The 16,617-nt window shown below is 41.4% G+C and overlaps 1 protein-coding gene across 7 annotated transcripts in view; it reads left to right on the plus strand.

The window, feature by feature from the left end:
• The window catches only part of BMPER (BMP binding endothelial regulator), a 220,757-nt gene that overhangs the window by 119,872 nt on the left and 84,268 nt on the right, over positions 1-16,617 (plus strand). For all 7 annotated transcript variants that reach the window (XR_010599179.1, XM_065587193.1, XM_065587194.1 and 4 more), the window contains 3 exons: positions 7,313-7,422; positions 7,842-7,982; positions 11,116-11,220. Coding sequence is in view for 6 of the 7 variants with exons in the window: in XM_065587193.1 (XP_065443265.1) it covers positions 7,313-7,422; positions 7,842-7,982; positions 11,116-11,220 (356 nt within the window). In the remaining variant the exon portion in view is untranslated. The remainder of the gene's footprint in view (positions 1-7,312; positions 7,423-7,841; positions 7,983-11,115; positions 11,221-16,617) is intronic.

Consider the following 16,617-nt stretch of genomic DNA (forward strand, 5'->3'; position numbering starts at 1 on the left):
CATCACTGCCCCACACCTCACCCAACAGCCCCCACCCAACCCTATTCCCCATCTTACCCTACATATCCTCCAGGCCTATCTGTGGCTATACAGCTGTGTGTGTGCCTGTACTAATAAGGTGCATGGGCCTTGATGGCCTCTTTTGTGGCCACACAGGTGCACAGCTTAGAGGGAACACAGCTGAAAGCATTCGCTCAATGTGCAGCAGCAGTCAAAACAGCTAACAGAATGTTAGGAATCAGTAGGAAAGGGATAGATAATAAGAGAAATTATCATTATGCCACTGTATAAAGCCATCGTATACCCACACCTTGAACACTGTGTTCAGTTCTGGTCACCCCATCTCAAAAAAGATGTATTAGAATTGGAAAAAGTACAGAGAAGGGTGACAAAAATTATTAAGGGTATGGAACAGCTTCATTATGAGGAGAGATTAAAAAGACTAGGATTGTTCAGCTTGGAAAAGAGGTGACCAATAGGGGGGATATGATAGAGGTCTATGAAATCATGAAAGGTATGGAGAAAGTGAGTAAGAAAGTATTAATTACCCCTACACATAACACGAGAACGAGGGGTCACCCAATAAAATTAATAGGGAGAATGTTTAAAATAAACCACAGTGCACAGTCAACCTGTGGAACTTGTTGCCAGGGGATGTTGTGAAGGTAGAAACTATAACTGGATTTAAAAAAGAATTAGATAAATTCATGGAGGATAGGTCCATCAATGGCTATTAGCTAAGGTGGTCAGGGATGCAATGCAATGCTCTGGGAATTTCTAAACCTTTCACTGCCAGAAGCTGGAACTGGATGACTGGGGATGGATCACTCGATCAATTGCCCTATTCTGTTAATTCCCCCTGAAGAATCTGGCATTCGCCATTGTCAGAAGACAGGAAACTGGGCTCGATGCACTATTGGTCTGACCCAATATGGCCATTCTTATGTTCTTATGTTAATGGGCCACTTCACTTTGAATAGTCCCTTGAAATATATGTTAACTACTTATGCTAAAAATCTGTTCCACCTTGAATTTAGCTGTGTCACCCAGAGTACATTTTCCAGCCCTGAAGAACAGCTCTGTGTAAACTCGAAAGCTTGTCTCTCTCACCAACAGAAGCTAGTCCCATAAAAGATATTTCCTCACCAAACTTCTCCCTCTAATATCTTGGGACTAACAGGGCTAAAACACTGCATTCTTTGACAAGAGCATTCTTTTAACATTTGTGAAAATCTCATGTTAATTAAACAGATATTCTGTTATCTGTTTATCTTTCTATTTAATCTTATCTTTGGACAAACTGTAAGCCTCTTCGTTTAAGTGGTTTTACTCCTTTACCAGATATTAACTAAAAAGAAATTAATTGCAATTTGGAATATAGTGATGAGCTATTAGAGTCCCTAATGCCAAAATATGGGTTTCTCACCAGTCTGAGAACTAAATTAATGACATAATAATAAGTTAGTGCCATGCTGCACTTATTTGCAGTAATCATTTTATTCCTTGGAAATGACAGACAGATATCTATCTGACAGATAGATAAACTCTCAGAAGGTTGCAAGATCAGAGCGTGGCGCTCACCAAAGAAAAAGTAGGTGAAAGCATGTTGTTGCTTTAAGTTTGCTTTGCTCAAACGGGAAGATGAGGTTAGTGATTTTATTTGAGTCTTAAGTGGATTTTTTTCAGAGTAGCAGCCGTGTTAGTCTGTATCCGCAAAAAGAACAGGAGTACTTGTGGCACCTTAGAGACTAACAAATTTATTAGAGCATAAGCTTTCGTGGGCTACAGCCCACTTCTTCGGATGCATATAGAGTGAAACATATATATATATGTGTGTGTGTGTGTGTGTGTATATATATATATATACACACAAACACATACAGAGAGCATGAACAGGTGGGAGTTGTCTTACCAACTCTGAGAGGCCAATTAAGTAAGAGAAAAAAAACTTTTGAAGTGATAATCAAGATAGCTCAGTACAGACAGTTCGTACTGAGCTATCTTGATTATCACTTCAATAGTTTTTTTTCTCTTACTTAATTGGCCTCTCAGAGTTGGTAAGACAACTCCCACCTGTTCATGCTCTGTGTGTGTGTGTGTGTGTGTGTGTGTGTGTGTGTGTGTGTGTAAAATATATATATATCCTCAATATATGTTTCACTCTATATGCATCCTAAGAAGTGGGCTGTAGCCGACGAAAGCTTATGCTCTAATAAATTGGTTAGTCTCTAAGGTGCCACAAGTACTCCTGTTCTTTTTAAGTGGATTTTTGTTCATGTCAGAGAACCAATATATTGTCCATCTGTTCAAAAGAATTCAATAAAACAGAATATGAAGAACAGAAGAGAGATAGGTGGAGTACCAAGACTGGGGTTTTGCATTGCTTGCAGAATTGCAAGGTGTTGGAAGACTGAGGGCTGGTCTACACTGGGGGGGGGTCGATCTAAGATACGCTACTTCAGCTACGTGAATAGCGTAGCTGAAGTCGACGTTCTTAGATCGATTTACCTCAGGTCCTCACGGCGCAGGATCGACGGCCGCAGCTCCCCCGTTGACTCCGCTACCGCCTCTCGCTCTGGTGGAGTTCCGGAGTCGACAGAGAGCACGTTCAGGGATTGATTTATCGTGTCTAGACAAGACGTGATAAATCGATCCCCAATAGATCGATTACTACCCGCTGATCCGGCGGTAGTGAAGACATACCCTCAGTTGTTGCAGTGCTTTGGGAGGGAATTGATGCTTCTCTAAACTTTACTCTGACCTATGCTGTCAGGTTCCTTACTATCGTGCGAACAAAACATTTCCATAATATTACCTTTCCTCCACTCCTTCCAAAGCCATGTAATTTGCTTCATGGAATGTTTATTCTCCACACTGATTTCCTTTCCTTTATTTTTTGATGGTTCCATTCTGATTAATATAGGTAACTTTAACATTATGTAAATTCCTATAATTTCTGTAGACATGTTTGAGCATAATACATAAAGCTACACTAAAGGAGTGTATCAAACATCTTTACAGAGTCTAATCATTTAATGGCTGTCCGGCACATAGCACTTTTGCGCCAGTGTAACTAAATTGAAAACTCCTAATGTTAAACCAGTTTGATTCATGCTTTAACCAATTTAGTTTAATTCCATAATATACTGAATGAAGAAACATAAATGTAGTTTAGACTAGTTTAAGTGCATCTATGTTGGGGTTTGGACTGGTTGATTTTAAATTGATTTAGTTACATGGGTGCACTTGTATGGTGGTGGGGCGGAGGAAGGTTTTCCAATAGAAACATGTCCTAAATCATATTAAAATCCCCTCCCTTATGGGAAAATTAGTTCTTTGAGTAATGATCCCTATTGTATTACACTGAGGGTTTACACATATGCACCATGCATCCAGAGCCAGAGATTTTGAAAATAGTAGTATCAGTTGCTTCATGAATCTGCCTGGGCTCTCCTCATGGTTTCATCCAAGGTGATAAAGGTCGGGACAGACCAACCTCGTCTCCAGTTCCTTCTCATCGCCACATGGTCTGGGTCAGAACTATTAGTGTTTTCTTGTATGTGATGCACTTTAAAAATACACAATTGTACATAGTTAGTTTTAGAGTGGTTTGCTGTTTTATTGTTTTTATAGTAGTTTTTAGTAGTTTGATAGTTTTAGGAGTAGAATTGAGGTTCTTCTGGGATAGTTTAGTTCTGTGTGAATACCCCCTGCTTTCCCACCCCTATACCCATGTGCAGGTACTGAACCCTGCTAAAAATATCAGGCTTTAAAATCTGTGCCCCCTTCCCGTTCCTTCTCAGTCAGCGACGCACATCAACGCTGCCTCTACTGCTTAGGAGAAGCCCACATTTCATCCACGTGCAGTATCTGCCAGACTTTCCCCAGCTGTACCTGAGAAGGTTGGGCTCTCCACCTCTGGAGGCACCTCATGGAAATTGCCATGAGACCTTCCTCCCCACCTTCCAGCCCCCTTCCTCCCCACCGTATATCTGTCTGAGGCCGCCAGGAGTGCGCCTCCAGCTACTGAATTTGAGCCCAACACCAGCAGTGCCACCACTATGGACCCTATGCTGGGGCCTACTTGGAAGATAAGGAAGCATGCACATAAGCACGCCAGTTAGTCTTCCTCTAAGCTTAAGAAGAGAGAGACTCCGTCCACAAGTTCCAGTAATGGGGATGGAGTGTGCCCTAAAGTGCACAAACACGTAAAGGAGCCACACAAATTGATGGATCCACTGGTACCAGGTGTGGATCCGCAAATGCAGTCAACATCGGCATCCATGAGAGCTAGAGAGCCATCTTCTCCCCGGAAGACCAGTGCTCCTGTACTGATTCTGGGGACTGAAAGTATCCTTGACTCCTGGGAGGTTTGGAAAAGCACCAGAGTGCCAGGAAGTGTTTGTCTTGGGAGAGCCAAAGTCTTTACACCTTCTGGGGCTCTCTACTTCCAAGTAGAGTTTATCTCTGGGACAGAACATGCCACATCTGAGGCACTCCTCACCCCTCGCTCCTGGTGTGTACTTGCTTCTGTCAGTACTGCCAATGGAACTGGTCTCCGGGTTGTCTTTGAAGGAATCAGATGAGGGACAGGCAACATCTATCCCTTTCCACCACTACAAGTACCAATGGAAGCCTTCTACATTGTGGCAGTATCCCCCACTCCAGCCACCACAGAGCTACTGGCTTCCTACGCCATGGGGCTCTCAGCAACACCCTCTGGATGTATCATGCTGACCCTACTGGGGATCCTGGCCCCAATATTCATTCTCAGAACCTGTCCATTACATCAAGGAGGCTGCACCTATTTCACTGTGTCGGTTGCTTTTGAGTAGATGCTCGGAACTGATAATGGAAGATGAGTCACTCAGTCAAGCTCTGACAGTACCACTGGAACAGGAGAGATTCTTCTCATCCTCATCAGATCCTGCAGTGGCTTCAGCTTCCCCTCCATCCCCTGATAACTACCGCCAGTCCGAGGAGCTCCTGTACAGAGTGGCTGGAGAGTTACACATTCCCCTTGAGGAGATCCAGGACACTCAGCATAAGCTTCTGGACCTACTTCACTCACTCATGTTGGGCAGAGTTGATCTACCAATCAACAATGCCATCCTTGAGTCAGGTAGAATTGTTTGGCATATTCTGGCCAAATGTAGGCTTACCCCCAAAGGGGCAGAAAATTGCTACTATGTGTGATTGGTTTGGTCACAGAGACCCCCTTGGGACTGTCATCTGACGTGCTGAAGTTACCTCTGATCCCATTTTCCCTGCCAGTTTGGGACTCCAGAACCCTGCCCTGTTGAGCCAGACACGCTAGCCTGCTGCAACACAGACCAGGTCTGGTCCACACCCCCAAAGCTGCAGACTTAACAGAAAACAGTTTAGCAGGTTACCTGCCTCCAGCACCCAGGCACCCAGTTCGCAATGGGATCCAAACCCCAAATAAATCCGTTTTACTGTGTATAAAGCTTATACAGGGTAAACTCATAAATTTTCTGCCCTCTATAACACTGATAGATAGATATGCACAGTTGTTTGCTCCTCCAGGTATTAATAACTTACTCTGGGTTTATTAATAAGCAAAAGTGATTTTATTAAGTATAAAAAGTAGGATTTAAGTGGTTCCAAGTAATAACAGACAGAGCAAAGTAAGTCACCAAGCAGAATAAAGCAAAAACATGCAAGTCTAAGCCTAGTACATTAAGAAACTGTTTACAGGTAAAATCTCCCAGCTTCTTCTAGTCTTCTCACAGACTAGACTAGAAAGCTTCTTTCACAGACTAAAAGAACAGGAGTACTTGTGGCACCTTAGAGACTAACAAATTTATTAGAGCATAAGCTTTCGTGGACTACAGCCCACTTCTTCAGATGCATACAGAGTGGAATAAATATTGAGGAGATATATCTGCACACATACAGAGAGCATATATATCTCCTCAATCTCCTCAATATTTATTCCACTCTGTATGCATCCAAAGAAGTGGGCTGTAGTCCACGAAAGCTTATGCTCTAATAAATTTGTTAGTCTCTAAGGTGCCACAAGTACTCCTGTTCTTTTTGCGGATACAGACTAACACGGCTGCTACTCTGAAACCTTTCACAGACTAGACTCCTTCCTAGTCTGGGCCCAATCCTTTCCCCTGGTACAGTCCTTGTTAGTTCCAGCAGACATCTTAGGTGGAAAGCAGGGGTGTTCTCATGACTGGCAGCCCCCTTTGTTCTGTTCCACCCCCTTTTATAGCTTTGGCACAAGGTGGGAATCTTTTGTCTCTCTGGGTCCACGCCCCTCCTTCTAAATGGAAAAGTACCAGGTTTAAGATGGATTCCAGTATCAGGTGACATGATCACATGTCTTGTGAGACCCCAGCCTCCATTCTTCCAGACTGACCTGCACGTACCCAGGAAGGTTTGCAAGTAAACAGAGCCATTTACAGGTCATTGATTCTGAAGCACCTTTAATGTTCCACTTAATATGTTTACATCATTAATAAAAGTTTATATCTTATTCTCCTAACTCCAGACATAGAAAGAATACATACAAACAAATGGGATAAGCACACTCAGTAGATCATAAGCTTTGTAATCATACCTTACAAGAGACCTTTTGCATAAAGCATATTCCAGTTACATCATATTCACACTCATAAGCATATGTCCATAAAACAGTATGTAGTGCAACGTCACAGTATGTACCAGCTAAGGGTCTGAGTTTTTCGCACCCTCTTCTGACTTAGGTACTGCTTGTTAATTACCCTCAGTGGAATACAATACAGACTACCACTCGAAAAAGAAGAGGGGATTACTTACCTGTAACTGGAGGTTCTGTGAAATGTGTGATCCCTATCTGTATTCCACTTCCCACCCTTATTCCCCTCTGCTGTGGTTCCTGTGGATTTGTGGTGGAGAAGGAACTGGAGATGCGGTCGGTCCATTCCTTCTTTATCACCTCAGATGATAAAGGGAGGGATGAGGTGAACCAAGGGCACATGCATGGACCAACGGACACTACTATTTTCAAAATCTCTGGCTCTGGATGCATGGTACGTATGCGTAAACCCTCAGTGGAATGCAGATAAGGACCACACATCTCAAAGAACCTCCAGTTATAGGTAAGCAACCTCTTCATCTTACTCAGATTAATATCTGCCTAATGAATAGGGAACTGTTTAAAAAAACTTTCTAGACACCCAAGTGGAAATATATAGCAAATGACGCATTGCACGTGAATTTGGTCTGGGAACAGTAAACTGTTATTTTTGTTGACAACATGGCATCCTTTCAACCACATTCTGTGTCTGTTGTTTGTATTCAGGCCAGAGGAAAGTGTTTGACCTCCCATTTGGAAGCTGCCTCTTTCACAGTGATGTTTATGACAATGGCTCCTCTTTCGTTTATGACAACTGCACTATGTGTACCTGTAGGGTAAGTCAGTAAGAACATTCCTATGCAGTGTGCTGTGGTTTTTATTGCCCAGTAGAGATGTTTGTAAGATTTGAGTACTACAGGGCCTGACTCTGTACTGCAAAGTACCTTGTGTGGTCATTTACATCCAGGCAAAGGGGATGTAAAGGGCTACCAAATCAACATGGTCAGATTTTACATGACTGCAAAAGCGCAAGTTGAGAATTAAGCCCTGATTGCATTATTAAATGAACACACTCTGAAAGATTTCAATAAATCTTTCAATAAAATATTTTATTCTAAGCAGATCTGATCAAAGTAATTATTAGCTACATTGGGTGGAAATGATTACCTCAACACACACAGATGTTACGATTCAGGGTGAACATTGTCCTAATAAATTAGTGTCCCCTTTTCTTTTCTTCTGTCCTTTTGCTCAGAATTCTACAGTGGTATGTAAGAAGAAGTGCTCACCTCCTGGAGAATGCAATAAAAGCAAGGAACACTGCTGCAAGGAGTGTGTCTCGTACGTCTCTCCTGAGGAATTGAAAGTGTGCAAATTCGGGAATAAGATCTTTCGGGTAATGTTTTGGGGGTGGCTCAATAATGGGTACCATTGTAATGGCTGAAATAGCACTGGATTACTATAACTTAGTGTTGGGGTTTGCTTTTTAGCAGAATTTTCATTATGCTGATTGCCAACAGGCGCACATTTTTAATAGTGAGAATAATTAACCATTGGAACAATTTGCTGAGGATTGTAATGGAGTCTCCATCACTCATAATTTTTAAATCAAGACTGGATGTTTTTTTCTAAAAGATATGCTCTAGAAATTATTTTGGGAAGATTTATGGCCATGTTGTATAGGAGATCAGACTAGATGAGCAAAATGGTCCCTTCTAGCCTTGGATTCTATGAATCTATCAACAGAATAGCTTGAGGCAAATATTTGCAAAAATTGCCATCTGCTGTTGGTTTTTTATGTTTGTATAAGTTCTGCTGACAGAAAAAAATTAAAATTAATTTCTCCTATACAGTAACTCCTCACTTAATGTCCTCCCGCTTAACGTTGTTTCAAAGTTACGTCACTGCTCAATTAAGGAAAATGCTTGTTTAAAGTTGTGCAATGGTCCCTTATAATGTTGTTTGGCTGCCTATTCTGTCCATCGCTTGTAAGATTCTGTGGAAGGAGCAGCAACTTTACAAGGGAGCATTGCACAAGTTCCTCTTCTCCGCCTCCTCCTCCACCCTCCCAGTGCTTCCCCCACCACCAAACAGCTGTTTGGCAGCACTTAGGACTTTCTGGGAGGGAGGGGCATGAGTGGGGATGTGGCTGCTCTGGAGAGGAGGTGGAGTGGGGGTGGGAAGAGCTGGGCCTGGAGTGGAGCAGGGACAGGAAGAGGTGGGCCTGGAGCATCTCCCGGCAAAGTCGGCGCCTGTTTTTCACCTCTGCTGCGAAGGTGCTTCCTAGCATCCTTGCCTGCAGCGGGCTGTGCCTGTGTGGGGTAAGCCAGGGGCACTTCCCAACCACATCACAGTACAGTACTGTACAGTATATAATGCCTTTTGTCTGCCCCGAAAAAATTTCCTTGGAACCTAACCCCCCGCATTTACATTAAATCTTATGGGAAAATTGGATTCGTTTAACATCATTTCACTTAAAGTTGCATTTTTCAGGAACATAACTACAATGTTAAGTGAGGAGTTACTGTACTTGGCATGCTGTTTCCCTCTCCCCACACAAAGAATCAGGTTGCTGCTTCATGCCGAATAATGCATTTTTAATCAGAGGGTTGTGCTTCCCTTTCCCAAACAAATTCTGATAGTCATAGAAAAGGTATTTTTCAGTGGTCTTTATCAGCTGAGTCAAAAGGGAGCCTCCTCCAGGTTGAGCCAGTAGGAATTGTGCTAAGCTTGTCTCAGCTGGAAGTTCTGAATATATTACAGTTCACAGCTATGTTACAAACCGTGCTTCCTACACCTCACATTGGAACGCCATGTAGCAATGATCTCCTCCTTCTCTCCCACCCAAAATTTGTAGATCTGTAATGATTTATTGCAAAACACTTCTTATATTGTCATGTCCATGTTTGTTTTTTTTCAAGTGTGTGCAGCTTCTTTCACATTGTGTTGGAACAGACTCTGTCACCTTGTTGGCTATCTGTGAGTTAAGAGAATCAGATCAAATGTTAAATCCCTTGAGTACACTGAGTTTACTCATTCCAAATTGCTTTCCATTAATTCCATTTTACTTGTATGTAGCTGAAATGTTTATTCTGTAAATTATATGTGAACAAACACCATGCTTAATAGGTGCAAAGAAACTACATTTGATCTGACTAGAACTTAAACAGTGGCACTATTGTATTTCAGGTATAAATATCTACTTCTTGAGCAACCCAATGAAATACTCTGCTTCTTGTGATTTATTTTATTTTGCTAACAAGTGTTTACGAAAACACAAAAAAGGGGTGGGTGGGAACTGGATCTGATTTTTACCTTTTTTTATACAAATAACTGTTGGAAATAACTCTGTATAAGTCAATGGAGTTACATAAATATAAAATAGGCGTGAGATCACAATCAGGCAACTGTTGTATCTTCTTTTAGTTGCTCTCATGCTTGGAGATCATTTCTTTTGCCATGATGGCTGTCAACTTATGCTGCACCAATATGGTAGACAATTCTGCATAATCTCAGAATAAAAGACAAGGCAGGACAGCCCTTAAAAATCATGCTGCGCCTAAAAAAATCAGGCTGTTTTGCTACTTAAAGTTTGAGGGTGCTTTCACTCTGATCCCAACACTGAGGAACTCTAGTGTAGGTGGATCCATAATCATTTTCTGTCCTCTTGGACTGCCTTTACTTTCTGCCTGCCTGCCTGCCCCTCACCCTTCCTCCTCAAGCATCCTGTAAACAGAAAGCTTGCACATTCGGGCTCTACACAGGCCTGTATGTGGGTGAGGTGGAATGCTTTAGAAACTGCACTTGGCAAATGCAAAGGCATGTAGAAATGAGCCAGGACAGTTCCCCATACTTTTCAGAGCATGTTAAAACCATATGAAGAGCATTCTGCTGCCCACTTAATCCTTTTTTAGAAAGACAGACTGTCTTCTGGAAGAATACCGTTCCTGCTATACATTTGGGTAGTTTAGTATTATATCTGTTCTAAACATTTTCAGATGTTTAGCAGATCAAGAGTCTGCTAAAGCACTGTAAGTAATCTAAATTAGAATTCATTATTTGTCCATTCCTGTGGACCCAGAATGATGCCACATCTGGTAATAAATCCACTGTATTCTGACATCTTAATGAAATGCTTTCACATCCAATAATTTAAACATGTCAGTTATCCAAAGGTAATTAATCAGATTTTTCTAATTATGTCAGCTTAAATGAAAATTCACAATAGGTGTGATCACATCCTGCTGGTGCGAGAAACAATGCATCTAATGGTCATTCAAGGTAAAAGAAAACATGGACTTGGAAGAATGATTTTCTAACCTGAAGGATCAGAGGGAAGAAATCCCTGCTCATCTTCATTTTTAACCGGACTGGGTGTGGAAGAGCACCTCATAATAATTTAGACTAAACAATGATGTAACTCCAAAAGGGAAAGCAGTGCTTTTCTGTGCAATGAAAAGGATACATTGTTGGAATAGCTTCCTTCCGCCACCCCAGCTGATAGCTATATCATGTTCTCCCTCCTGCAGGATGGAGAGATGTGGTCCTCTGTTAACTGCACCATCTGTGCTTGTGTGAAAGGCAAGACAGAGTGTCGCAAGAAGCAGTGCATTCCAGTCAACAGCTGCCCTCATGTGAGTTTTTAATGGAATAAGTTCTCTCCCCCGACCCTCATTTATCTTTGTCAGTGTTTCTCAGTTGAACTGGTATACACGAAGCCTGGGGAAGATGGAACCGTCAAAAATTCTAGGGTCTATAGTTGACTAGAATTCTCAATTGCTGTGTGCAGTATTGTAAACTGTGTTGGTCCCAGGATATTAGAGTCAAGGTGGATGATGTAATATCTTTTATTAGACCAACTTCTGAAATGTTCTATGTAAGCTTGAAAGCTTGTCTCTTTCACCAACAGGAGTTGGTCCAATAAAATATATTACTTCACCCACCTTGCCTCTAGAATTCTCAAAGCACTGCAACATCTCCTTTCAGGTTTGCCTAGCTCTGTCCTCAGGCCTCTCTCTTTGCTCTGAAGGCTCCCGTGCTTTTGCTCCCCCTTTTATATCTGAACCAAAGCTGCTCTCTCTGCTCCCAGGCTTACTTCTCTCTCTCACATATTCAGTAGCTTTATTGGTCTAACATTTTGTGTTTTGGATACCTGTAATTTGCAAATTATTTAGTTTAAATAGTGCAAGCTTTCAGGAGAAGCAGATCTAAAATGACATCTTATGCAGAGAGTCATTTTAAAACAACCCGCTGAAGAGACCTCCAAGTTATTAGCATTACTCCTTCTCAATGTTTCCTTCACTGTCATGGAAGCCAAATGGAGAAAATATTAGTCACAAATACCTGTGACAAACTCCCGTGAATAGAAATGTTTTGGTGACTTTTTGACAGCCCAGGGCAGTGGTAGAGGTGTTATAAAATAAAGTGTTTGTCTTTGGTTCTCCAAATGCTATAGAGGCAGGGTCACTGCACCAGTGAATCTTCGGAACTCTGTGCAGTAGAGGCAATCTTCTCCTGCACCTTTTTGGTGATTCAAAGGAGTTCAGTCCTTCAGCCATGGGCCTCCCTAAGCTTCACAAGAGAGGAACTCTACTACTCTATATCTTAGAAAGTGTGCATTAATGCAACTCTTCTGGGAGTATTAGCAGGTCATGGGATTCCCTCATGCAATTCTTAAGGAGTGCATAGGAAATGAGAACCTGGGACCATAGAAAACTTTTTATCTAGCACATCAAGTTTTCTATGAGAATTCTTAGGAGCGTGGCACCATAGAAAAAATTGGATGCCCCTCTATAGTGTCCTACATTTACCCAATTTAAGCTTTTAGGGCTCCTCAGAGCTCAGGTTGCTAAAGTTATTTAATATGACCTGCGTGCAAAATACATTACATTATATTTCATTTAAATAAACTTATGAATGGAAAAGACTGGAAATGATCCGTTAAGGTAATAAATAAATGTACTGTTGCCCTTGTTGCTCATACAATCAACTGAGGAAAACAATGCCACATGAAAATTCACCTTATACATTCCAATAGTAGCTTTAACTCTCCGACCCATAAGGCACACTTACATGCTCTTTCAACATTGTCATATTACAGTCCTAGCATGTGAGGTGTGAGTCCTAGACTCATAAGTGAAGTCAAGGGAAAAAGAGCAAAAAGAGTTAGAAGTCCTCCATTAAAAATATAGAAAGTATAGGATTTTAAATGTTGAGAAGCATAGGAAGCATGTAAATTTAACTTACAAAATGCCATTAGCAGCTTCATAAGAAATAAACATCCCTTTATAAATCCCCTGTTAGAATAGAAAGGCTTTTACCTGAAACCATTAACTAAATTATACCAGCCCTGGGTTCTAGGTGGAGCTGGAATCCAAATCCAAATTAAGCTTCTGAAGCTGGGATGGGTTGTCAGGAATGGAGTAAGCTCCCAAATCTAGAATAAACTTCTGAACTAAGCTAAATTCCCAGGCTGCTGCAGGCTTCCAAACAATACTAAACTTCCAAGCGGTAGTGAGCTTCTGAACTACGACACACTCCTAGACTAAAACAAGCTCCTGAGCTAAACTAAACCCCCAAACTGAGTTCCCAAACAAGAGCCAGCTCCTCCTCAGGGCTAAAAGAAACAGCTGTGCCATCTCTCCACTCCCTAATAGGTTCTAACCCAGCCATCCTGTCCCAGGATTCAAAATGGAGTCTCACAGTCTGCAGCAAACACTGTTGCCTTTCCTTTTCCAGCTCCAAAACCCCCCAACCAACAAATCAACCAAAACCCCCCCCAGCCCTTTGCCAAAACATCATCCTAATATAAAAACACATTATTTTTGTTTTGTTTTTTAAGATAAGGGCTATTAGAAGGAAGAAAGGAGAAAGCAACTCTATATGTTGGGTTCTAATTTTCTCTCTCTCCTTAAGGAATTTTAAAGCAAATAACATATGTTACTCATTTGATCCTTTTCACAAACATACCTATACGTTGCGTAATACAAGATATAGATTTGGTAGTGATGTGTATGCTGCAAGTTTGTAAGCATATTATGAAATAGGCTGAAGAAAAATTGTACAAGATAATACTGTATTGTTTAGAAAAAATATGTGTAGGATCTTGATTTCCTTACTAGTTTTAAATAGCATTCTAGACCATTAGACCCACTCTTGTGGGACTATTTGTGGAGTAAGGCACTGCTTGGTGTGAGTAAGAGTGGACTCATGTGATTGTGCCATTAAATTCTGTGTCATAATGCACACATACAAGGGTGAAAGAGTTAAGGATATGCAGGCAAGCTTAAATATTTATACCTTGACTTATAAAAGCTTAACTCTTCAGCTTTAGCATTCTGTTCATGAAGTTTTCCTGATGGAATATTGATTCATTCATCAACCTGATTCTAAATTAATTAGGATTTTTATATCTGACTTGGAACAGGCTTCACACTGGTAAAGCTGTAGATGTTTTTTATACCCAGTAACCACTTGTATTACTGTCTGGACTGGTGGCAGGTTGCCACATTTTGTGAGACTGTTTCTGCCATTTCTTTCATTTTCCCCAAGGTTATACACATTTTTTCTTACTTTTTTTTTTTTTTAGTATAGAATCTTTTACTATTTCTGATAATTTCAGGAAGTGCCTTTCTGAGTTTCTTTCATTTGCACACTGAGGCAATATATGTGTCTTTATTTTAATGCCCTCTGGCCACACTGATAGGAAAGTCAGCCCTGCTTTGGGTTTCCACTGAGCCTTGGTTCATGGTTTCTGCTTCCACTTTCTGATCACTGATTCTACAGGCGCACTTCCTCTGTTACCTTGGGCTTCATTCTGCAATGTGCTGAGCACTCTGGCCTCAATCCAGCAAAGCATTTAAGCATGTGGGTAGTCTGGCTGAAGCCAACAGGCATGCACATATATTTAAAGTTGAACGTGTACTTAAGTGCTTTACTGAAATGGAGTAAACTCATCTTCAGGATTGAGTCCCTGTAGAGATTCTCTAGCCCTCTTCTTTTCTAAGGTGAGGTCTCCACTACAAACTTATATCAGTATAATTACGTTGTTCAGAGTGTGAAAAATCCACACACCTGAGCGATGCAGTTATACCAACCTAATCCTTGGTGTGGACAGTGTATGTCAACGGTGTATGTAGATGGTGTATGTTAATGGGAGCTTCTCCCATCAACATTGGTACCGCCTCTTGGGGAGGTGGATTAACTACACTGATGGGAGAAACTCTCCTGTCGGTGTAGTAGCGTCTTCACTAAAGCATTACGGGGTGCAGCTGCACTGCTGTACATGAAGCTAAGCCCATATTCTCCTCACTTACCCCTTTCTCCTCTCCACATTCTTTACTCTTCCAAGTCCTTTGGTTTCTTTATACCATCTCCATTCTCTCTCTCATTATCATTTTCTACCTTGCTGCTGTCCTCCTCACACCACCAGTACATACCACACTTCTAATTAGTAATACCAGCCTGGGCTAAAGCTGAGTTGCTGTAGAGATGTTTCTTCCAATGCTACTATGAAAGTGCATGGTGATTTTGAAGCATAAAATTGTCTTTGAGCACCATTTCTATGAAATGCTTAATTGAGCTACGTTCATTGCACATGAAGCCTTTCAGAGGATTTGATTCTGTGGATAAATTTTGAACCCGTGAACTTCATGTGAGTTTAAAATTTATTCAGAACACGTTCTCTCATCCCAAGCACAGACAGTGTTTAATTTTATACACATCTGTTATTATTACAAACAAAAAGTTGCTGTTTTTACTGCAGTGCCAAATGAGGCACAAAAAAACAACAGCTGTTGCTATTGCACAACCAACCAACGCTCCCCCCCCAAACCCTAATTATTCTTGCCTTTAAAAAAATCCCTCCTCAAACATAGACTTGAAAACTCATGAAAAAGAAGAAAAATCCTAGAAAATAAAGAGACTTGAATGCAGTCTGCTTATAAATATTCATGGGTAAAAATGGGATCACATCACTTATCCCACTCCTAAGGGAACCCTCAGTGCTAACGAACTCTTGCAGCACATGTTAGCAATAATGGGCTTCCTTATTCTACAAGACAAAAACAGGATCCCATGCCAACATAGTGGCTCAAGTAACCAGCCTCAGCAGGCTGCCTTACATATTCCAATTTCACTTGAATTCCTGCCATTTCCAGCTTGGCTTATGATTTCAACTCTTTTATTGAAACAGAGAGGTAAGAATATTCAGTATAACGTATGGGCATTAAGCTGCATGTCTCCCATTAATGCTAATAAGGGTTGCCCAACTAAATCTCTCTGTATATTATTTTGGGGGTTTATATGGCGCTTAGTTAAAGGTGTTTAAAAGTGTTTTATTATAACAGGTGCTTGAGAGACTCGGAATCACAGTCTGGTCCCTGGTTCTCCCATTGCTCTGGGAGAGAGGTAACCGACATGAGCTCTGTACCTGCTGCTGATTACTTCTCCATTCTCGCCAGTTCTGCTCTGGCTGGTGCACTGAGAGGGGTAGAGCCAAAGCTCTGCCCAGTTGTAAGAGAACCAGAGTAGTAGCCCTACAGAGGCTGCTCTCCCCTCCATAAGCTGCCACAAGTGATGTGGAGAGCCAATGCAGGGAAGTAAGGAAGTTCCATATGCTCTTGCTTCCTTGCATGGGTATGCTGGGTGACTTACAAAGCACTTTCAGTTATAATCACCCCAGGTTTCAATAAGGGTTTGTCTACGCAAACGAGTAGTTCGTGGCAAGCTGGGCTGTGAATCTGCCCTGCAGTAGCCTGCTGCAGACTAACTTTTTGTGTTGGACAAATCCTCAAAAACATCCACCTTTCAGGTTGAGATGTTCCATGTTTATTCTCAACTTGAAGGTCAGTTTCAGCAAATTTGAACTAAATCAATTAGGCCACTTTTTAATTCAGTGAAGATTTTGAAAGAACACATGCACATGCACACACACAAACAAAAGCACATATTTCCTAATTCTAGCAACCTCTATTTGAGACAGAACTATTTAAAACACACACACACACACACACCTTGGCCTGGGTAAAGTG

Source organism: Chrysemys picta, chromosome 2 (genome assembly GCF_011386835.1).
Source record: "Chrysemys picta bellii isolate R12L10 chromosome 2, ASM1138683v2, whole genome shotgun sequence".
In the NCBI taxonomy this organism is placed as follows: Eukaryota; Metazoa; Chordata; order Testudines; family Emydidae; genus Chrysemys; species Chrysemys picta.